This window comes from Fusarium falciforme, chromosome 1, assembly GCF_026873545.1.
Source record: "Fusarium falciforme chromosome 1, complete sequence".
Taxonomy (NCBI): domain Eukaryota; kingdom Fungi; phylum Ascomycota; class Sordariomycetes; order Hypocreales; family Nectriaceae; genus Fusarium; species Fusarium falciforme.
Genome location: NC_070544.1, coordinates 1,335,814 through 1,357,359, shown reverse-complemented (window position 1 = coordinate 1,357,359; position 21,546 = coordinate 1,335,814). Strand labels below are relative to the sequence as shown.

At 54.0% G+C, this 21,546-nt stretch overlaps 9 protein-coding genes across 9 annotated transcripts; 6 read left to right on the top strand and 3 right to left on the bottom strand.

Annotated features, from left to right (window-relative positions):
- Positions 1-117: 117 nt before the first annotated feature.
- On the top strand, positions 118-597 carry NCS54_00034700 (Anaphase-promoting complex subunit 11; the record flags this gene model as incomplete). Its single annotated transcript, XM_053146000.1, has 4 exons — positions 118-259; positions 336-367; positions 430-493; positions 548-597. 4 exons carry the CDS (start codon positions 118-120, stop codon positions 595-597), a joined length of 288 nt encoding a protein of 95 aa, XP_053001975.1.
- Positions 598-1,279: 682 nt separating this feature from the next.
- On the bottom strand, positions 1,280-2,934 carry NCS54_00034600 (Hypothetical protein; the record flags this gene model as incomplete). The annotated part of the gene is made up of 2 exons (XM_053145999.1): positions 1,280-2,795; positions 2,849-2,934. 2 exons carry the CDS (start codon positions 2,932-2,934, stop codon positions 1,280-1,282), a joined length of 1,602 nt encoding a protein of 533 aa, XP_053001974.1.
- A 933-nt stretch (positions 2,935-3,867) lies between these two features.
- NCS54_00034500 (Hypothetical protein) lies at positions 3,868-4,514 on the top strand (the record flags this gene model as incomplete). Its single annotated transcript, XM_053145998.1, has 3 exons — positions 3,868-3,971; positions 4,025-4,357; positions 4,412-4,514. The coding sequence occupies 3 exons, from the start codon at positions 3,868-3,870 to the stop codon at positions 4,512-4,514; spliced, it is 540 nt and encodes a 179-aa protein (XP_053001973.1).
- Positions 4,515-4,941: 427 nt separating this feature from the next.
- Positions 4,942-5,480, bottom strand: NCS54_00034400 (60S ribosomal protein L31-B; the record flags this gene model as incomplete). The annotated part of the gene is made up of 3 exons (XM_053145997.1): positions 4,942-5,145; positions 5,245-5,319; positions 5,391-5,480. 3 exons carry the CDS (start codon positions 5,478-5,480, stop codon positions 4,942-4,944), a joined length of 369 nt encoding a protein of 122 aa, XP_053001972.1.
- Positions 5,481-6,207: 727 nt separating this feature from the next.
- On the top strand, positions 6,208-7,394 carry NCS54_00034300 (Hypothetical protein; the record flags this gene model as incomplete). The annotated part of the gene is made up of 3 exons (XM_053145996.1): positions 6,208-6,389; positions 6,440-7,109; positions 7,158-7,394. 3 exons carry the CDS (start codon positions 6,208-6,210, stop codon positions 7,392-7,394), a joined length of 1,089 nt encoding a protein of 362 aa, XP_053001971.1.
- A 514-nt stretch (positions 7,395-7,908) lies between these two features.
- On the bottom strand, positions 7,909-8,792 carry NCS54_00034200 (PCI domain-containing protein; the record flags this gene model as incomplete). Its single annotated transcript, XM_053145995.1, has 2 exons — positions 7,909-8,706; positions 8,760-8,792. 2 exons carry the CDS (start codon positions 8,790-8,792, stop codon positions 7,909-7,911), a joined length of 831 nt encoding a protein of 276 aa, XP_053001970.1.
- A 2,644-nt stretch (positions 8,793-11,436) lies between these two features.
- NCS54_00034100 (Hypothetical protein) lies at positions 11,437-15,093 on the top strand (the record flags this gene model as incomplete). Its single annotated transcript, XM_053145994.1, has 2 exons — positions 11,437-11,576; positions 11,694-15,093. 2 exons carry the CDS (start codon positions 11,437-11,439, stop codon positions 15,091-15,093), a joined length of 3,540 nt encoding a protein of 1,179 aa, XP_053001969.1.
- A 715-nt stretch (positions 15,094-15,808) lies between these two features.
- Positions 15,809-17,179, top strand: NCS54_00034000 (Ribose-phosphate diphosphokinase; the record flags this gene model as incomplete). Its single annotated transcript, XM_053145993.1, has 7 exons — positions 15,809-15,888; positions 15,978-16,278; positions 16,332-16,649; positions 16,713-16,848; positions 16,900-16,908; positions 16,996-17,060; positions 17,117-17,179. 7 exons carry the CDS (start codon positions 15,809-15,811, stop codon positions 17,177-17,179), a joined length of 972 nt encoding a protein of 323 aa, XP_053001968.1.
- A 2,978-nt stretch (positions 17,180-20,157) lies between these two features.
- On the top strand, positions 20,158-21,436 carry NCS54_00033900 (TPT domain-containing protein; the record flags this gene model as incomplete). Its single annotated transcript, XM_053145992.1, has 2 exons — positions 20,158-20,901; positions 20,954-21,436. The coding sequence occupies 2 exons, from the start codon at positions 20,158-20,160 to the stop codon at positions 21,434-21,436; spliced, it is 1,227 nt and encodes a 408-aa protein (XP_053001967.1).
- Between the last annotated feature and the right edge of the window lie 110 nt (positions 21,437-21,546).

Genomic DNA, 21,546 nt, shown 5'->3' with positions numbered 1-21,546 from the left:
ACACCCAAACCTTGACCCTCCTCCTCCGCGTCAAGGTTCCATCGTCATCTTGACACTTTCGACTCTCTCGAGTCCCTCTCTTATCAATCCCGTGACTCTCCCTAGCGGCGAATCACCATGAAAGTCACCATCAAGGAGTGGAACACGGTCGCTACCTGGCGATGGGACATTCCTGAGGACGACGTCTGTGGCATCTGCCAGGTCCACTTCGACGGGACGTGTCCGACTTGCAAATATCCTGGTGATTCTTGCAGCCTGTGTAAGTGGTCTTCCTGACAGGCACAGGCACATCAGGCCATATTCTATGCTCCCATTCTAACAATCTCGTCTCAAAGTATCGGGAAAATGCGGCCACAACTTTCACATGGTCCGACTTCTCCTCCCTTGTCTTTGTTGTCTTTATTGCTCACTGTTGGTGCGTGTTTTTAGCATTGCATACTCGAATGGATCAAGCAGGACTCTTCGAGGGGTCAGTGCCCTATGTGTCGTCAACGTATGTTGCCTATTGTCAACTTTACCGACAGCTCTCAATTGACATGGTCCACAGGGTTTGAGTGGGAAAATCCTCTAGTCCCGAGGCCACCGCAAGCTGGATAAAGGAGCTCGAGTTGGTGTTTGGCGTTATTGGCATATGAAAATGGGTGCCGGGCATACCCTGAACAGGTCGCAGCAAGTCCTTTTTATTGTTCTCCAGCTAGTATTTGCCTGTTATTCATGACATTTAAGATATAGTCTTCGAGTAGTCCCAAGTGATCCTTAACCTGGGACTAGAAGATACTCCTCCTGAGTCTTTACCCGAGTCACCAAGTTGTATCTTCCAACATCTCCAACCTCAGGAAACTAGATTTGATATCATGCGCATGCGACGGACATGGAGACAATGATATGCATTCAGGTGAAGTAAACAGTACACTTTAGGCCAGCAATTAAATCGGAAAGCGGCCTCGCGAGAGGAGTTTACAAAAGGGCCAACGCAGCCAACACTATAGCCTCCTTGGATCACAAATGCCGGTTCTACAGGCACAACTCGATAAGCTACTATGGCGATGACTGGATGTCATAATTTGGGATTTCGAGGTTTCACTTGAGAGGTTCAACTTTGCTCGAATATGGACCACTTGTTACATGGGTTCAATAAAATCTTTTACCCGCCATTTCGAGTCCTTGGTATTACTCATGTATATGTATATATCTATTATTAAAGTCTTTGATCCAAGTTTGAAGCAGTTGGAACCTTTGAAGCATTCGTCTTGAAACGATAAAGCAGTCCCTTTCCCCTCTAAGCCTCTGGGACATACACGCCATCCTTGCACAGGACAACCACCTTCTTGAAGAAACGTCGCCACTCAAGAGGATCACCCTTGACCTTGACGAAGCGCACGTCGAGAACCTCGGTGCCGTCAGGTAGAGGCTGCCGGTCGACCTGGATCTCGCCGTGGAGGCTTTGCTGGCGGCCGTCTAGTGCCTTGACCTTGAGCGTGGCTACGGGGCTGCCGTAGAGATTTGGTGAGACAGGTGCGAGGGGGACGTTGAGCTGGTGAAGAGCATCACTGAGCATTTGAATGATGTGAGCAGGCGGCACAGCGGAGAAGAATCGAGTGAGTGACTCTGGTGGACAAATATCGCGGAAACGGCGAGCTTGTTGTGTAAGACTCATGGAAGGGCCAGGAGTGTGGGAGAATTGGGACATGGAGGGTTCGTCAGCGAGAGAATCCATCATCACGCGGCGAGCGTCATGAGCGCGCGAAGGTAGAGATGAAGCTGGGGCAGCCATGGAGCGGAGCGCAGGGCGTTCCCAGTCCCAATCGCGGTCGACAATGGGGGCTTCAGGCTGGGTCGAGGAGAACCGGCCGGCGTTGAGGCCTGTGTCAAGGTCCATATTATCGCTAGATGACGGTTGCGATGTGGGTTGCTGGCTAAAGTCGATGCGCAGGTTCTCCAGCATCTGTGTTGCCAGGTAGATGGGATCCGAGACCCGGCCGTCGGCGGTGAGAAGAGCATTGTGTCGTGTGTACCAGGGGTGCTGGCGGACTTGAGTGAAGCTGAAGCGTTTCGTCGGGTCGATGCTCATCATTCCTCGTAGCAGAGAGAGGGCCTCCGAGGGTATCCTCTCCCAGAGTGCGTCGGTGCTGCGGCCTGCTGTGCGAACGTATTCTTGGAACTCCCAACTGCCCTGTGAGGGCTCATCCCATGGGGTATTACCGACCAGGAGGACGAATAGGATGACACCGCAAGACCATACGTCGACAAGATCTGGTGAGTACTTGGCAGCGTTTGGTGATCTCCTGTCGGCGCGGCCGCAGGCGAGAATCTCAGGGGCGATGTAAGGGGGGCTACCGCACAGCGTAGAGCTCATCTTTCGCTGACCCTTGTACTCAAACATTGTAGCCATTCCAAAATCAGCGAGCTTAAGTGAGCCATCCTGAGAGAGGAGAATGTTCTCTGGTTTGAGATCACGGTGCGCCACGCCCTTGGAATGCATGAAGCTCACACCGCTGACGAGCTGCACAAAGTAGATCTGGGCAATGTCCTCACGAACACCCACATCGGCCTCGATCTTGTCAAAGAGGTCACCGCCTTCTGCGTACTCCATGGCGATCCAGCGCCAGATAGCGTCCTCCCCCGAGGCGAACCACTCGATGATGTTGGGGTGCTGGCCAATGTGTGAGTGGAGGGAGACCTCCATGGCAAGCTGCTTTGTCGAGATGCGGCCATGCTTAACGGCGTAGCCCTTGTGGATGAGCTTTACTGCAAAGATTGGTGTTGGAGCATCGAGTGGAATGGCCTTTTTGATCCTGTCCCGTGTTAGTATGGGGTAGCATGTGAGATATTGGCGAGTGAAACTAACGAGGCATAGGCTCCTCGACCAACAGTCTTGGAAACGATTCGAAAGGGAAGATCCCTTGGCAGAGGATCTAATTGAGACTGATTCATCTGTGTTAGCAGAAGATTAACGTCAAAGAAGTGATACAAGGCCGTATAAGAACCAAAACGAGGTAGGGATAGCCTGGTGATGCCTCATCCATTCACGGATGAAGAACCACGTGCAAGCTGCACAATTATCAGGAACCATGAGCTACCTCGCTGGTACAATTCAGGACAAAAAAAGATGGGGACTTGCCATGATTTCAAACTTGAAACTCTCCAGCTGCCCACGCTGCAAACCCAATCGCGACGTGAATAAAGAGGGTTTGACGGGATGATTGGTTCAGTCGTGGTTATGATGCAGGAGTCCCCCAAGTGAAAGGCGGTCGCGTTTTTGGTCGAGTTTGTCGCGTCGCACCGCGTTAAGTGTTTGCTTGTTGCTGTGAGACCCCTAAACATTCAGTGGCATCTGGCGCCCCGCGCTTCCTCCTCCAGCGCTTCCCAGGCCTACGGTTTCAGGGCCCAAGCCCCCCATCTGGTTCCATTGGCCGTAGGCGTCCGACTTTGTCGCCCCTCCCTGCCCCGGTCGCGCCGTTGCTGCGGTAAACAATTCAGTTGTTTCCATCCATCCAATGTCTTTGAAATCATAACCTCCCTCGCTCTTCATTATTCCTGTCGCATCCCGATCCCGTTCCCAAAACAAGAAAGAAGGCGTCTCGCGTCAAAAGCTTGTCCTAGCCTCACTTTAAGACCTCCTTCCCCTTCCTTGCACTTCCCAGTTCTCCCGCATACGCCACCAACTCTACCTCTTCGTCTTCCTTCGCTGCCCCTGCATCCATACCGACTTCACCTCCTGCCGGTTGCGGAATTGCTTCTTGTGAATAACAATTCCCTTCCTCATCCCGAGTTCTCTCTCATCCCCATTCACGACTTCGGATCCGACATTTTTGCTCGTATCTGTTTCTAGCCTGTGTCTTTGAGCATCACCAACAGCATCATACAATGGATTACACGGAGGACAACCAGAACTCGGCTCCTGGCAGCGTCCCTGCTGCCAAGCTCAACAATGGTCGTTCAGGTCCAGACTCCCAGAGCACTACCAAGAGGTCAGTCAAAGTCCCCTCTCATCCGCAGCTCGCCAACCGCTAACACCATGCAGACTGCAGACCGAGTTGATGCAGCTCATGACGTCGCCCGCTCCCGGCGTCTCGGCCTTTCCCTCCGCCGACGGCAACCTTCTCTCTTGGACCGCCACCATCGAGGGTCCCGACGACACTCCCTATGCCGGTCTCACCTTCAAGCTCAGCTTCGCCTTCCCCTCCAACTACCCCTACGCTGCTCCCACCGTCCTCTTCAAGACACCCATCTACCACCCCAATGTTGACTTCTCTGGTCGCATCTGCCTCGACATCCTCAAGGACAAGTGGACTGCTGCCTACAACATCCAGACTGTTCTCCTGAGTCTGCAGAGCTTGCTTGGCGAGCCCAACAAGTAAGTATTCCCCTTCCGGGTTGCTACATCATGACATGTCCTAACACCTTTCAGCGCATCCCCCCTCAACGGCGAGGCGGCCGAGCTGTGGGACAAGGACCCCGAGGAGTTCAAGAAGAAGGTGCTGGGACGTCACCAGGACGTTGAGGACGAGTAATTGACTTCTACTGGGGTTTGGTGCTTAGGCTTGCTTGAATAGGGGACAGGAGTACCAGGTGTAAGGATTTTGTTTGATGACTTGTTAGGGATACGGGATTGCATGGCATTTCCTGAACTGGGCAAACAAGGGAGGGATATCGTTTGGGTCAGAAACAGGCAGACCATTGTCGATAGAATACCCTCATCGACATCTCGAGACATCCACGACCACTAGATCCGAAAGACATGATTGATTCGCCCCCATAAATAGCCTTGAAACTGACCACTTCACGCCGAGGCACCGATGATTGTCGTCAAGGTTGGACTTCAAAGCTTTGATCACATTTTCCCTCTGTGTATTTTCAGCGTCAAAAGCCAGTAAGCCGATTGCAACTCCAAATGCCATGCCACCGTAGACCTTGTCCCAGAAGAGAAACTTTTTGCATTTATTCCTCAACAAGGACCGTGGGGAGGCCCTTGGCGTCCTTGACGTTCACAGCCTGAACGTAGCTGTACAGCTTCTCCTTGGCACCCTCCTCGTCATTTCGTCGTCGGGAAATTCGGATTCGGAGTCGGTAGTCAACACCCTTGATACCGTTCTCCCAGACCTTCTTGTTGAGCTGGGGGTCGATGCGGACATCAGAGGTACCCTGGGTTCCTGTTAGCACTGGTGTCGTTGAAAAGTGACAACTCTGCCGGTTTCAATTGCATCTCGCTCGGCGGCAGGTGTCTCGGGTGGGCGGTCGTACCATGGCCTTGGTGGCGAAGGACTTGATCTCCTTGATGGCACGGGGAGCCCTCTTCTTGAAGGTGACACCATGGAGCTTCAACCCATTAGCATATGATCCTGATCTGGAGCTCCGATTGTCGAGCTCTCCTCGTCGAGAAAACGTACTCGCTTGTGCATGTGGATGGTGTACTCGCGGGCGACGACATCCGCAATAGCGGAGCGCTGAGTCTTGCCAGAGGGCTTCTTGGACGACATGGCTGTGTGTGGTTTGTTAGTCGGTCGGTCTGGAGGAAACGACGAGAGTATAGGCGCAGGCTTCGAGGCGCTCGTAGTCTCTCAAAGATGTGGTCTTGCGAGGGAGGAGAAGTTGTCGGGGGTATCGTACCTGCGGCTCGTCTCTTTCAAGGTCTGGCGTTGAGAGGTGTTGATTGTCGGAATAGTCAAAATCCCACAAAATCTTTGTGCGTAGGGCAGGCACGAAATTCAGTGGTGGGGAAAGCGAGCCAATGGCCTCGAGCCCTCACTCCCCACCAGCATTTCACGTGACATTGCAGGAACGACCCACTCCTAGCCTCCGAGTTAACGGGAGTTGGCTTAGGGGCCAAGTGTGGCCCGATCCACGTCGACCTGCGGCTGTTTATCGAAGCAACGCATCGTATCGTCGCCTGCATTGCGAGCGATTCCACATTCCAACGGCGACTGACCCTCGAGGCACCGCACCGCAACGTTTCTCTGCGCATCGGCGCCCCTTCTAAGCCCTCCTTCTGTGTTCGCAGGGATCATCTTGACCGGGAGAGAGCGTGCTGCGGTTGCTGCGACAAGGAAGCCTCTTTCTCGTCGTCATCAAAAGGGGGACCTCGCCTCGCGTACCGGACCTTTCCATAAGCTCTCGGCAGTTGACATCACCCGCGCCGCCGAAACGAAACGTCTCTTTCTTAATCATCTACACTCTTTAACCCAGCTTCCAACAACCTTGCCCAACATGGCTGAGCACGAACCTGTCACCACCATGGCCTCGCCGTCACCGCAACCTGACATGGCGCGAAACCGACTTCCAACACTGTTCGAGGTGCTGAGTCGTCGCACCTTGCCGCCTGTCGACCTGTTCTCGTTCTACATCTACATGCGAGACCAGCAGAGATCAGTGGACTACCTTGACTTCTGGTAGGTGAACGAGAAGCTCGGTGGCTTGGGCAAATCACTGACAAACACAGGCTCGATGTCGCCCAGCACATGTCTCTCTGCCGTCACTATGTGCGAGAGCTCAGACGTTCGGTCCTCATTGGCACGCCCGAAATGCAATCCAAGAGATCATCTGCTATTCTAGAGAACATTGGCGACCTGGAACCCCGAGCGGCTGGCCCCTCGATGTACGCCACGGAGAAGGAGAAGAACCAGGATGCCCAGATGTCTGCTTTCCTGCGAGAGGAGCAACACGAGTCCCCGCAGAGCACCACCGCGCCTGTGCGACCCAGCCCTCAGTTCAGCAATTCTCACGATATCACCACCGACTCCAACTCTCCCGCCCACACGGTTGCGCGACAGGACATTCGCGCCTCGGCGGAGAAGATTCTCTACACCTTCCTACTTCCCGGCGCTGAGCGAGAAATTACCCTTCCTGGCTCCATCACCCAGGAGGTTACCACAGCAATCGAGGAGTATGGCCGTGACGATCCCGAAGTATTCGATGTGGCCAAGGACTACGTCTTTCAAGCGATGGAGCGAGATGCCTTTCCCGGATTCCTGAGAATGAAGGCTCTTGGCAACCTGATCCCGCCAACCCTCATCATGAGGCTGATCTTGGGTCTCATTGCCATGTTTGGCGCCTTCTGGACTGGCTTCATTCTCATTTTCCTCGACAAGTCTCGTCTGACGAAATGCTGGGTAAGCTCACTTGTACACGTCGTTTAGGCCCCCACTGACCATTGCCAGCTCATCATCCCCTTCACCATCGGTGTCTATTTCCTTGCGTCTTACCAGTACTCACTCGACCCGATTATGGCTCTGGTCGGCTTCAGCGAGTATACCCCTTTCAACTTCTCTCGCATCCGCGAACCGTACATCCGCAAACTACTCGCCAAGCGAGCTCTCATGGTCCTGGCGGTCACCATTCTCATCGATGCCGGCCTCTGTGTTCTCTTTATTCTCGTACCAGGCAAGCGCCTGTAGGCACATGTTCTTGTCGAACAATCACGGCCATTAATGCCGGCCGTTACTGGCCTTCGGATTTCTTTCTAGAGCAAGCCACTAGGCGAGATTTATACAGGGACAGAAAAAAGTTTCACGACCGTAATGACTTTGAGAGCTTTGATTCGGCAGCGATATCAGCCGCCCTTCACAACGGAGGTTGTGGCCCTTTTCTTTTCTCTTTGGAATGTTGGCGTCTGGAGATCTATCTGTGTTGTATCATCTAGGGCTTGCGTGTAACTTAGCTATTCTGCAGCCTCTGCTTTGAGATGTCACATCTCGGAGTTTCTGGCTATGTCATGTTTCTTCTCTTCTTGGCCATCGTTATGTAGGGCGGTAGCGTCACATTTATGGTACAGGCACTGGCGGCACTCGGTACTAGGAGTAGCTAATCAAGGGCGTTATGTCGTCTATTACATCGTGGTTCTTCGTGATACATTTGTTTTATGCAGTTCTCGCCGCCGTGTCTAGCCGTCATCAGGGACACTGAGTATCATCACATCTTGCGCTTGCTGGCTCGCTTCTTCTCCTCCTCGGACTCGTCCACGTCCATGAGCTCACTCTCTGGCAGGTTACCGACTTCCATGACGGGCCGCTTGTTAAGGCCTCTTCTATTAATCATTTCCCTCGTCAAGCCTGTCATGCCAAACGCGCGAGCGCTACCCTCCTGGGCATCACTCACTTGCTGCTTGAGCTTATCGTCAGCAGCGCGCTGCTCCCGCTGTCGCGCCGTGGCCGCTGTCTGGATATCCTTGATCTGAGTTTCCAAGTCCCCGAGAGTCGAAGTGCAGCGGTCTGACCACTTCTTAAGCGCCGTAGCCAGGTCGGGTATCGCTCCCGGAGCGAGGTCACGTAGGGGCGCGACGCTAGTGACCTGGACGACAGCACGGGCTGGGTCGAGCGTGGCATGGAGAAGACCAGCGTAAACGGCCGAGATGACGAGGTTCTCAACTTCACGGTCTCCGGGCAAGTCGAGAGCATCCTGTAGCGCGGCGTAGGATAGGTTCTTTCTGTCTCGGGCTAGTGTGAGGAGCGAGAGCTGACGGAGCTTTGTTGCCTGGACCTCTGAAAGGGCGGGCAGGCCCTCGGTCGTTTTGTAGGAAGCGTATGTGCCGTAGGCGAATGTCTGGAGGAGTGTGAGGTGTGACGCGAACTCTGAACCAGTGAGGCCCTGGATGGCGGGTGTTTGGATGAGCTCGGTGAAGAGAAAGGTGTTTTGGGCGGAGGTGGCTCGGGTGACGAGGTCGGCGGCGGCGCGGGGAGAGGTGGCTGGCTTGGAGAGAGCGAGAAAGGGCTATAGAGTGTCAGTATCTGTCATATCAGTCAGATATGGGTTCCAGGGCTTACCTCGAGGGCGTTGAGAGCTTTTGTCTGCTCCATGATGGGCTGCGGTTGAGGCTACAGCCTCGCGGGGTGGAGGTTCACGGTGCAAGACAATGAACAGAGTCGGAATATTCAGCGGCCGTTGGATTGAGGAGGGTCGTATAACTGTTGTGCTTCGTTCTACTCAGGTTCTTCCCAGCTGGATAATTTGCCGGTGATGCCTGGTCCCTTGTGTTTTGTTGGTTACTTGAAGTTGCTGAAGTAATAGGCAGATGCAGTTGCATGTTGGAGCTTGTCCGGATGTGAGGCTGGGGCCTGTGGCGGCGCGGGGCTCATCCTGTGGGGAAGAGTCGTGGGGTCATTTTGAGGAATGCAAGCTCAGACTCAAAAAGTTGAAGTTGACTTACCCTACGACATCGTGCCGACGGGCCGTTGACGTTGGGAAATCTTATTGAAACGGCATGGCCGGTTTCTCGATTACTCTATGTCTCTTGTTCACGCGACATATCTTTTACTTCACTACCTATGTGAATGGTCATGTGGACATTGCTTAATAGAAGGCTATTAGATCAATTAGAAGTGGCTTCCTACCTAACCAGCTCAAGAACCATCAAATTGATCAATCGCCATAGCACCAACAATGCACAATACTGATGGCTAGTGGACATGCGTGCATTAGAGCACTGATCTATCGCAGGTGACCGAACTTGGCATGGTTAGATATTCAGCAGCATTTGAATGCGATAGCTGGAGTCAGCAACTCACGCAGACAGTTGTCCACTCTCTTGACAAAGCACAAATGCATGTTCCAAGCCGTGTTACACAAGCGTCCCCGAATAAGCACACGCTACTGCCGGAACCTTTGCCATCTTGCCAAATCGTCCTCGGCCACGGCTGCGCAGCTGACCTACAGCCTCAGTTGGATGTAGCCACGCTTACACGAGCTGTCGGAACAAGTGAGACCCGGCTTGCATCTCACTCTTGGGCGGCATGGCGTCTTACAAGACATCAAGACACTGCCGTCTTAGTTGCAGGCGGTGATTGGTAAACGTCGCCAAAATGCTGGTGACAGAGTTGCGATCGACGGCTCCTAGGTCGAAAGAGTGAAGCTTGAAATTAACCATCACAACCCTCTACGTCTTCTTGGACAAGTTCATGTCTGTTCAGCGACCGACACTGAGCCTAGCCTCGATAGCCTGGCAAAGTCAAAGTCTGGTTGGACGGCAAGGTCAATCGGAGGCTGCCCCCGCGAGAGATCGACGCTCACGTCTTTGAGGGCGTGGGATGGCGACATCACGAAACAGGAAACTACGGAGCATCGGCAGTGCTCTTCTGGGAGAGGAGTGAGACGGCAGATGTGGACAGCAATGCAAATATAAACACGGGTCAGTTGCGCCTCTCTTGTGTGGTTGCAGCGACTCTCTCACTCACCCTCCTCCAACTTGCAGTGCACACACACTCTTTTTCCAACTGCACCACCAGTGCATCAGAAGCGTGGATCACATTCCCCGTTTGTATCATTCGGCCAATCGCTTCACAAGGAAGAGCGGCTTGCCCAGCGGGTGGATCACGCCCAAGAATCCCGCGCCCAGCGTCTCAGGCCTTGCGCGCCCCAAGCTCCAGTCCAAATCCATCCATTGTGGTCAGTGTCCGCAGGTGACAAACGGGACGGGACAGAGCGTTCATTGTTCTGCGCTAGGTAGCAAGCAACAGAACAAGAAGGCAAAAAGACCCTAGACTGACAGACACCCCTGCAACAAAGATTTCCGCGGCTCCTGCAGACGCTCCCTGTCTCATCATCAATCCCACCAACGAGACTTGTCGGACAACGTCAAACCGTCCGGGAACCGGTCCAAATCTGGAACTTGGCCGCAACAGCCGCTGAGCCAAGACCTCGTCATAACTGCTTCGGATCTGGGATAATCTGGCTGAGGAGCCTGTTCTCTGTGCTGCGGCCGTCCTTGGTAATGCTGTGCTGAGAGGGGTGTGAGTCCCTTCCCTTCCCTTCCCCTGAGCCTGGGTGCGAATGGGCAATAAAATGCCGTCGCATCCGTCTCATGTCATGTCCTGGTTCTCGTCCTGGTCTAGGCGTCCTCTTTTTTTTTTCTTCTCACCCAAGTGGTCATTCATTTTGTACCCATTTCGTTTTGTTACTAACGACAAAATCGCCCAGTCTCGATTACTGACGTCTCGATCAATCGGACGACGACCCGCGTCAGCTCAGCTCGACAAGAAAGAAGCCGGTCTTCGGGGTTCAGTGGCGTCGTTTCTCCAGCCTCGTTCACTTAACGTTATCAATCAGCATCAGCTGTTGTTTTCTACTCCATTTTCCTTTAGTCTGCCTGCTACCTGCTTTTAGCTGCGTTTCCTCATTGCGGCTTTTCCTTTACTTTTCCCTTCTGTCCGAGCTACTGCTCGCTTTATTCTTGGCTGAGTTTCATCATCATTGTTGGGATACGAGTTGATTTCCACCAAATGCCTGTGGCTGGAATAGCGAACTGAGGGACCAAAACTACCGGGGAACGAACCCAGCACAGTCAGCCAACCAACCACCACGACTAATTAACCGCGAGAACCACGTTCCATCGACTCCGCCCGCCGCTGTCTCTCTTATCACCAACAACCACCTCCCGCTCTCGGTGCTCTTGGAGAGCATATCAATCGAACGAGGAGGCTCGCGGGCCATAACCCGTCCGTCGCCATGGCTCCTTCGTACATTCAAATCCCCTTGAGGGAACAGGGCAATGACGTTGGCGCTGCGGATGCCGCCCTCTCCGTGCCCAGGAGCGCTGGCGCCAGCGCCCACCTCGCTACCACGGCTCTCCGCGTGGACGGTATGACGTGAGTTGCTTGCTCGCCCCAACATCAACCACCTCCGGACATTCCGGCTCCGCTATGCCGAGAAACTCTTGGCCGGACATGGCTGTAGATATATTACTAACGCCTATTCCTCTACAGATGCGGCGCATGCACTTCTGCTGTTGAAGCTGGCTTCAAGGGCGTCGATGGTGTAGGAAACGTCTCAGTCAGTCTGGTTATGGAGCGCGCAGTCGTCATGCACGATCCGAATATCATCTCTGCCGCTCAGATTCAAGAAATTATCGAGGATAGAGGCTTCGACGCCGAGGTCCTCTCTACCGACCTTCCGAGCCCTGCTTTCAAGCCCACCGGTAGCATCAACCTCCTCGATGGAGACGACGACTTTGTCACGACTACAGTTGCCGTCGAGGGCATGACCTGCGGCGCCTGCACCTCTGCTGTCGAGGGCGGCTTCAAGGATGTCCCGGGTGTCAAGAGCTTTAGCATCTCTCTACTATCCGAGCGAGCCGTCATCGAGCACGACCCCGATCTGCTCACCGCGGAGCAGATTGCCGAGATCATCGAGGACCGAGGCTTCGACGCTACGATTATCGACACAGGAAAGTCGGCCGCGGACAAGACGGCCAAGGATTCTAGGAGCGTCGGCGACGTCGCCATCACGACAGTTGCCATCGAAGGCATGACGTGCGGCGCATGCACGTCGGCCGTTGAGGGTGGATTCAAGGGTCTAGAAGGTGTCCTGAAATTCAACATCAGCCTGCTCGCTGAACGAGCCGTCATCACGCACGACGTCACCAAGCTTTCACCGGAGAAGATTGCAGAAATCATTGACGACCGGGGATTCGACGCCAAGATTCTTTCGACGCAGTCCGCCGGCGACCACCCCAGCGGCGCGTCATCCAATGCGCAGTTCAAGGTCTACGGAGTTCCCGATGCGGCTGCAGCGGAAGCTTTGGAGGCTACATTAGCTGCGCATCACGGCGTCGACTCCGTTTCGTTGAACCTCGCTTCCTCGCGACTCACCGTCAACCACCAGCCCAGCGTTATCGGCCTGCGAGCTATTGTTGAGGCCGTTGAGGCGGCGGGCTACAATGCCCTCGTCGCCGATAACCAGGACAACAATGCCCAGCTCGAGTCCCTGGCCAAGACTCGCGAGATCAACGAATGGCGGAACGCTCTCCGCACTTCTCTAGCTTTTGCTATTCCTGTCTTCATCATTGGCATGGTACTGCCAATGTGTTCGTCTAAGCTCGACTTTGGAGGTTACGCGCTAGTCCCCGGCCTGTTTCTCGGCGATGTTATCTGTTTGTTGCTCACGATACCCGTCCAATTCGGCGTTGGAAAGCGATTTTACGTCTCCGCCTACAAGTCCCTCAAGCACCGTTCCCCTACGATGGATGTCCTGGTGATTCTGGGTACATCGTGCGCCTTTTTCTTCAGCATCCTTGCAATGGCAGTTTCACTGCTTGTGCCCCCTCACACAAGGCCGGGCACCATCTTCGACACGAGCACCATGCTCATCACCTTCATCACACTCGGACGTTATCTGGAGAACAGCGCCAAGGGTCAGACTTCCAAGGCCCTTTCCCGTCTCATGTCTCTAGCGCCTCCTATGGCGACCATCTACGCGGATCCAATTGCTGCTGAAAAGGCTGCTGAGACTTGGGACAAGGACCCAGCTACGCCCCGAACTCCCAAGACTCCTGGTCTTGGTGGATCAGCTTTCGAGGAGAAACTCGTCCCTACAGAGCTGTTGCAGGTTGGTGACATAGTGGCTCTCCGACCTGGCGACAAGCTTCCCGCAGACGGCGTCCTTGTCCGCGGTGAGACCTACGTTGATGAGAGCATGGTGACGGGCGAGGCGATGCCCGTTCAGAAGCGAGTGGGCGACAACGTCATTGGCGGTACTGTCAATGGCGACGGTCGAGTCGACTTTCGAGTCACCCGTGCTGGACGTGACACTCAGCTTAGCCAGATCGTCAAGCTGGTCCAAGATGCGCAGACAACCCGGGCACCCATCCAGCGACTCGCCGATACCCTTGCTGGCTACTTTGTCCCTGCCATTCTGGTACTGGGAGTGTCAACGTTCCTCTGCTGGATGGTTCTTAGTCATGTTCTCTCGAACCCACCCAAGATCTTTCTGCAGGACGCCAGCGGCGGCAAGGTTATGGTTTGCGTTAAGCTCTGCATCTCCGTCATCGTTTTTGCATGCCCCTGCGCCCTTGGTCTGGCCACGCCCACCGCCGTCATGGTCGGCACAGGTGTTGGCGCTGAGAATGGTATCCTGATCAAGGGCGGCGCAGCTCTCGAGAGGACTACCAAGGTGACCCAGATCGTCCTCGACAAGACCGGTACTATCACCCATGGCAAGATGAGTGTTGTCGAGTACAGCATTGAATCTGCATGGGATGACAATGGATGGCGCCGTCGACTTTGGTGGACCATTGTTGGTCTTGCTGAGATGGGTAGCGAACACCCCGTGGGTAAGGCCGTTCTCGCAGGAGCCCGTACTGAACTGGACATTGAGGTCGATGGCGTCATTGAAGGCAGCGTTGGAGAATTCAAGGCGGCCGTCGGCAAGGGTGTGAACGCTCTGGTTGAACCTGCGTCAGCCGTTGACCGCACTCGGTATCGTGTACTTCTCGGAAACGTTGCGTTCCTGCAGGATAACGGAGTTGATGTACCCGAAGAAGCCATTGAGGCGTCAGAGCATCTCAACTCGAGCGCGAGCAAGGCAGCAGGAAAGGCACCCACTACTGGCACGACCAACATTTTTGTGGCCATCGATGGCTCTTATGGCGGTCACCTCTGCCTGGCTGACTCCATCAAGGAGGGTGCTGCTGCCGCCATCTCGGTGCTTCATCAGATGGGCGTCAAGACAGCCATCGTGACTGGCGATCAACGGTCCACTGCCCTCAGCGTCGCCGCTGCAGTGGGCATATCCCCTGACAACGTCTACGCTGGTGTTAGCCCCGACCAGAAGCAGGCTATTCTGAAGGAGATTCAAGCGCAGGGTGAGATCGTCGCCATGGTCGGCGATGGTATCAACGACTCTCCTGCGTTGGTGACGGCTGATGTCGGTATCGCCATGGCCAGCGGCACAGATGTAGCTATGGAGGCCGCAGACCTGGTGCTCATGCGCCCGACAGATCTGATGGACATTCCTGCCGCACTCAACCTCGCACGCTGCATCTTCCGTCGCATCAAGCTCAACCTTGCGTGGGCGTGCTTGTACAACCTTGTCGGACTGCCCATCGCCATGGGTTTCTTCCTTCCTCTCGGCTTCCACATGCATCCCATGATGGCAGGCTTCGCAATGGCGTGCAGCAGCGTTAGCGTCGTTGTAAGTAGCCTCCTGCTCAAGTCCTGGAAGAGGCCTAGGTGGATGGACGAGGCGGCTGCGGCTCCTCATGGTGGCCTGCACTGGAAGGGCGGACGTGGCATCTTTGGCTGGGTGCGCGAGGTGCTGGGAAGGAGAAAGGTGAAGAAGGAGGAAGGATACGTGCCGTTGTCCAACCTAGAGGCGGCGGAAGTATAACATAACATCTAATGATGCATTGTTTCGAAAGCGGTGGTGTTGTTGTTTGGTGTAGATATGTATAGCCGATTTACTCAACCTTGATGATATCCTGTAAGTAGTCAAAAACATGTTCAAATTTCAACCACCGGCGCCTTCGGAATGGTCAAATCAACTTGGGTACTCTCTCTTATTATTCCAATCTGCCGGCCCCTTTCACATCCCTGCTCTTTCGGCTCTGCGCATGGATAACGCGATCGATGGCAGTTGCTCGTGTGGTGGTCGGGTGGTGCTCGTATGTTGACATGTGGTGTATAGACACATACGTACGCGAGCACGGACTCGGATTAGATGGTGCACGTCTCGGTTCTGGAGCTTTGATAGCACCGTCTATCATCAAGTTTGAGGCGTGTTTCTTATCTTTTGGTGGGGTGATGTATGCGACATTGTCGTCCATGGAGTTGATATCTCAACTTCAAGATGAAGTGGGTTAGTCATCTCACATGCTATTGCCAGCACTGCCCGAGAACACCGAATTATGGCCGCCATTGTTCTTCTACATTTAAACTCAATTGGCAAAAAACGGGCGGAGCAGAAAAAAAGAAGAGGCCGTTGGAGGTTGCACGTGATCCTGCAACCTCTTTGACGAGCAGATCTTTCGTAGTTCCCGTCCTCGGCCAAGGAGCTCTCTTCACAAACACTGCCAGCTACCTATCAATCACTCGCTTCACCAACAATGCTGGATCAAATGGCCAACGATATCAAGCTCCTCTCGGGGAGCGGTCACCCGGAGCTCAGCTCCCTGATGGCCACCCGGTACGTCGAGCAGTCATGATGATGATGACGATGCACAAACCCCACGCTGGTGAGCACAAGGGTCCGATTGGGCTAACCAACCCCTGCAGACTCGGCATCACTGTCGCAAACACCATGTGCCTGAAGTACTCGAACCAGGAGACGAGCGTCTCCATCGGCGAGTCGGTTCGTGATGAGGATGTATTCATCGTCCAGTCGGTCGCGCCGGGCCAGGTCAACGATGGCATCATGGAGGTCTTTATCACGGCCAATGCTTGCCGTAGCGCTTCAGCTCGAAGCATCACCGTCGTCCTCCCCTTCTTTCCCTACAGCAGACAGGACAAGAAGGACAAGTCGCGCGCCCCAATCAGCGCAAGGCTAATGGCAAACATGCTGCAGGTGTCTGGTGTCGTGAGAATCCCTGCTCCCCTAAGCCACGTGTGTATCGCTTACAAGATGGTCAGAATCATGTCATCACGATGGACCTGCATGCCTCGCAAATCCAGGGCTTCTTCAACGTGCCCGTGGATAACCTCTTTGCTGAGCCGTCCATCTTTCGATGGATCCGAGAGAATCTAAACATTGAAGACTGCGTCATTGTCTCACCTGATGCTGGCGGCGCGAAGCGTGCGACAAATATTGCTGATCGTCTTAAGACTGCATTTGCTTTGATCCACAAGGAGCGTCCACGTCCTAACGTCGTCGGCCGGATGGTGCTGGTCGGTGATGTTAAGGATAAGACTGCTATCATTGTGGATGATATGGCGGATACCTGTGGAACTGTACGACACTGACCTCTTGCCTTTTGTTTCTTTGTCGTGTACAGAACTGACTTCTCTTCGCAGCTTGCAAAGGCGGCGGCCACGCTTAATGAGCATGGGGCCCGTCAGATCTTTGCGATTGTTACCCACGGAATTCTCAGTGGTAATGCCATTGAGACTATTAATAATTCTTGCCTTTCTGGCTTGGTCGTAACCAACAGTGAGTTGCCCCTGTAGGATGTGGTTGACTTACTGCTAATAAGTTTAATAGCTGTGCCGCGTAAGTCTCCTAGACCAAGAACTCCCTCTTGCTTCCATTTATTGTCAGGTTTATTGTGATTTTGACTTACACTGACCAACGGATTAGTTGGCGACAAGGTTGAACGCTGCCCCAAGCTCAAGGTGATTGATGTGTCTGGAACTCTGGCTGAGGTAGGTCTAACACGGCTGGACCGCAATATATGACAGGCATACTCACATCCCCTTAGGCCATTCGGAGAACCCACAACGGCGAGTCCGTCTCGTACCTCTTCACCAACGCTCCTCTGTGATCTAGATAGGCCTTTCTGAGAGGTACCTTTTGCTATTTGCGGAGTTGGGGCTGAAACTGGGGTTTGGGAGTTCGGATTGATATGCTTTCCAAGTCTGTAACCTGGACTGGAGCTAATGGGTATTTCTTGGCGACGAATTTCAGCTAGGTAGGTAACAACGCCTCAAGGTAGTGTAATCAGCTGTTCTGTTTCCGAGTGGGCATGCTTGACATAGTAGTATGCCGATGAAGGAGCCTCAATACCGTGAGCTGTCAAAATGACACGCTGACAGACTCATCGGCAGCAGGGCGAGGGATATGAATGTCAGCCCAACAGCCGAGCACAGAGTACGTAAAAATGCGGCTAGGGCTGTCTCTCAAGGACGGGCTCTAAGACCAGGCTCAGGGATCGGTCGATCTGACGGGTCTCCGGGACCTGTCTGAATCATCTGCTAACCCTGTTGATTCAAAAGAAGCAAGGCTTCTCAAGCATTCCGGCCGTCAAGCTGTTTGAGAGGCGTCTCGGTTCGCGACACTGATAGCTTAACGTCTGTTTTTTTTTTTTTTCGGACAAGAAACAACGGTGTCAAGTAGTACAAAAGTAACCGGCCTTTACATCTCATGCCAGATCGCAAGCCACATGAGCTATCAATCTTGCGGGAAGGCTTTTGATGCCAAGAACTTGGGACATGAAGGGGTGACCTCTTGACTTGGGCTCCGCCGCCACGTGTGGCGTTTGGGATGACGGCAAGGGGTAAGAATGGAACTTGGCAGATGGAAAGAGGATGATGAGAGATGTGGTCGTCTGGGCAGGGATTTTTCTCATCAACTTGATGCAGACATGACGACCGAGCTTCGTCTGGACCATACTGCATACATATGAATACAACAGCTTCTACCAAGTGACACATTTTAGGATGAATGGCAACCTTGTCTGTTGGACCCGGGTTCGGATGATGCCCCTATTCCCAGACGGCATGCATTCAATAGCTCCCGCGCCGCAAGTGGGATTTATCTGATAGCTCGCGCCCTTGTTCTGTAGGGCTAGTCGTGTGTGGGTGGGCTAGACATCTTTCTTCGATCGGCGACGTTGGAGAGAGCACATACCACAAGGCACGAGCGTTTAAAGTGCACCCGGATAAAAGAAAAAATTCTGCCCCTTGTTTGTTGGTTCGTCTCTTGTGCAGGATGACGTGCCCCCTTCTCGCTTATTGCCTGAGCAGATTGGGGATGTAAGTGTTGATCAAGAAGGATATTGGGTAAGCATGGGATGGATATGGGAATAATCAGCCTGCTACACAGAAAATGGCAATTAGTTTCACCAGCTGATTCCTTATCCTCCTTGCTATTATCTAGTGATCCTTTTATCGTAACCCATCCAAAGGCAATCAACGCCCATCCCAACGCGGTTCCATCATTCAAGAAAAGAATCGCGCGTCAGTGGTGACGAGCCCCTGGATGCAGTCCCATCCCGCGCTATCGAATATGCCAGCACACGACGCTGCGATTGGACCAAAACAAGTGCGGGTTTCCCAGCGATCTTCCTAGTGCTCAGATTTTGCCCCCGCCCCCTTTTCTCGACCCCTGGATTGATTGAAGCAAAACGCGTTCCAATGAATCTCGGGACGGATAGGGTGACCTGGATGCATCTAAGAGACCCAGATCGTTCGTTTGCTTAATGGTCCCTTTCAGCTCAATCCAGATGTCGGTCAGGGGACGGGAGGGGGGTTACTGTAATGTGAGGGTGGTCTTGTGCAGGTAACCTTTGGTACGTATGGTGCCGGAGTCCGACGGAGGAGTGATGCGTGAGTGTCTGATCGACAAACGGTTAATTAAGGTAGTGGATTCAATTCGTGTTCTCTACCCGAATGTCTGTCTGTTTGTAATATGTACTGTACAATACTGTTGTACACTGTTGGAGGCTTCTCCCCTCGCAGCTGAGGTGCAACAGCCCAAAGAAAAAGGTAGAAGCCGTTCGTTCCTCTTATAATTCCTTTGCCCACCATCGAGACCTCGATGTAATTTCCGGCTGCAGCAGAAAATATGCACATACTAGCTCCCCTCCGGGTGAGAACTTGGAGCTTAGCGCTGGCTGGCAGGTCCTCGTAGGTTCCGCCAATGCTGACACTTGTTCACTTAATTTGGCACAGCCCTGAACCCGGGTGGCCATGTGGGTTAGGTACTTTGGCACGGGGTACCTCACAAATGGATGGATGCTGCGACCAAACTTGAAATCCTGCGCGAGCCAGTCAGCGGAGAGAGGCCGGGGGACCCTCCCTTGAAGTCCAGGTCGGATGGACGCTGATGAGGTTTGGAAGTGTTGTGCTGTGCTGACAAGCGCCGCCCATAAGCAGAGGCCGCTACGCTAGGTACGCTACGTTCGCTGCCCGTCATCCGCCCGCCGCGCTCCATTCTCCTCCCCATCCCCATCCCATCCCATATCCCTCCTCCCTTCTCCTCCCTTTAATTTTTTAATTCCCCTCTTCTCTTTGCGAGTCTCTTCTTCTTTTCATTATCGCATCGTATCGCATTCCCACGAGTCTGCACTTCCTTTCTGTCTCACCTGTTGGGTCCAATCGCTCGCTACTACTTTTGACTTCTGTCTCCCGCCTCCGCCCCGTCCATCCCGCCCCCCTTCTCCTCCCTCTCCCTCCTGGTCTTGGCCTTGGCGGCCCCTGTATTTTCTTCGCTTCTCCGTGTTACGTTTCCACTCTACACCTACAACTTCAAACCTTTGACGACCTCGGCCGCTCCGTGCCCATCATCATTTGCATCCGCAATCGACTTTGCTGCGCGTCGATTCATCATCATCCTCCATCCTCATCATCAGCGAATCGGTCCCCCGAGATTAGCATGCTAGAGACCCGACGACAATAGAGCGCACACGGTAAACTCTCTAGCACCCGACCTCCTCACCACTACCACACTCTCTCGACCCCATCTTCATTTGAACCCGGCGCATTCTCCTCTGCGAAAAGCGACTCCAACATCACCAGCACAATGTCTCGTCCCAACAATGAGGAGCCCGTCCCTCTCCTCTCCTCCGAGGAGAGAGATCTCGAGACCAAGGGCGAACTCGACCTCGAGAGCCATGCCGGCCGCGCCGAGCCCCCCAAGAACCAGAACCTCGAGCACGAGTACTCGATCCCCAGCACAGTCAAGTTTGCTTGGCTCGGCACCTACTTCTTCTTCTCGCTTCTCCTGACTCTGTACAACAAGCTGGTTCTGGGAATGGTAAGTCTACAACCTCGAGAGTTTGATGACGCCCGCGCCTGCGCCCTCTCGGCCCGCGCCGTCATACGCAACTCTGTTCGACACGATGCTAACCATGCGCCCGCGTTGCAGTTTCACTTCCCTTGGCTTCTGACCTTCCTCCACGCTTCTTTCGCCAGCGCTGGTACCTATGTCATGATGCAGTTGGGCTACTTCAAGCTGTCGCGACTGGGTCGCCGTGAGAACCTCGCCCTGGTCGCTTTCAGTGCCCTTTTCACCGCCAACATTGCCGTCTCCAACCTGTCTCTGGCCATGGTTTCCGTTCCCTTCTACCAGACCATGCGCATGCTGTGCCCGATCTTCACCATCCTCATCTACCGCGTCTACTACGGCCGCACCTACAGCTCCATGACCTACCTCTCTCTGCTGCCTCTCATCATTGGTGCCGCCATGACCACTCTGGGTGAGATGAGCTTCACTGATGCTGGTTTCCTCCTCACCATCCTGGGTGTCATTCTTGCTGCTCTCAAGGTAAGCTTTATCTCTAGATCTCAACCGATTCCGCCACTGACTGTTCCAATAGACCGTCGTCACCAACCGATTCATGACTGGCTCTCTCGCCCTGCCTCCCATCGAGTTCCTTCTCCGCATGTCTCCTCTCGCTGCTCTCCAGGCTCTGGCTTGCGCCACCGCGACCGGTGAGGTTAGCGGCTTCCACAAGCTCATCACCTCGGGCGACGTCTCTCTCCCTCCCGCCTTCGCCTCGCTCTTCGGAAACGGTTTCCTTGCTCTGCTGCTCAACATCTCTTCGTTCAACACCAACAAGCTTGCTGGTGCCCTCACCATGACTGTTTGCGGTAATCTCAAGCAGTGCTTGACCGTTGCCCTCGGCATTGTACTCTTCGATGTGACCGTCGACCTGCTTAACGGAGCTGGTATGGCCGTCACTATGCTTGGTGCTGCCATCTACAGCAAAGCCGAGCTCGACAACAAGAACCGAAAGAGCCAGCAGGCCGCCGCCGCCGCTGCCACCGCTTACAAGCCCGTCGACCAGCAGGTCCGGTAGAACAGACTTGTGTTGGAAATCAATACCCCCGCTTTTTAATACATGACCTTTTTTATAGATGATCGGGTAAGGGGGCCAGCGAAGACAAGGAAAGGGGAAGCACTTCTTTT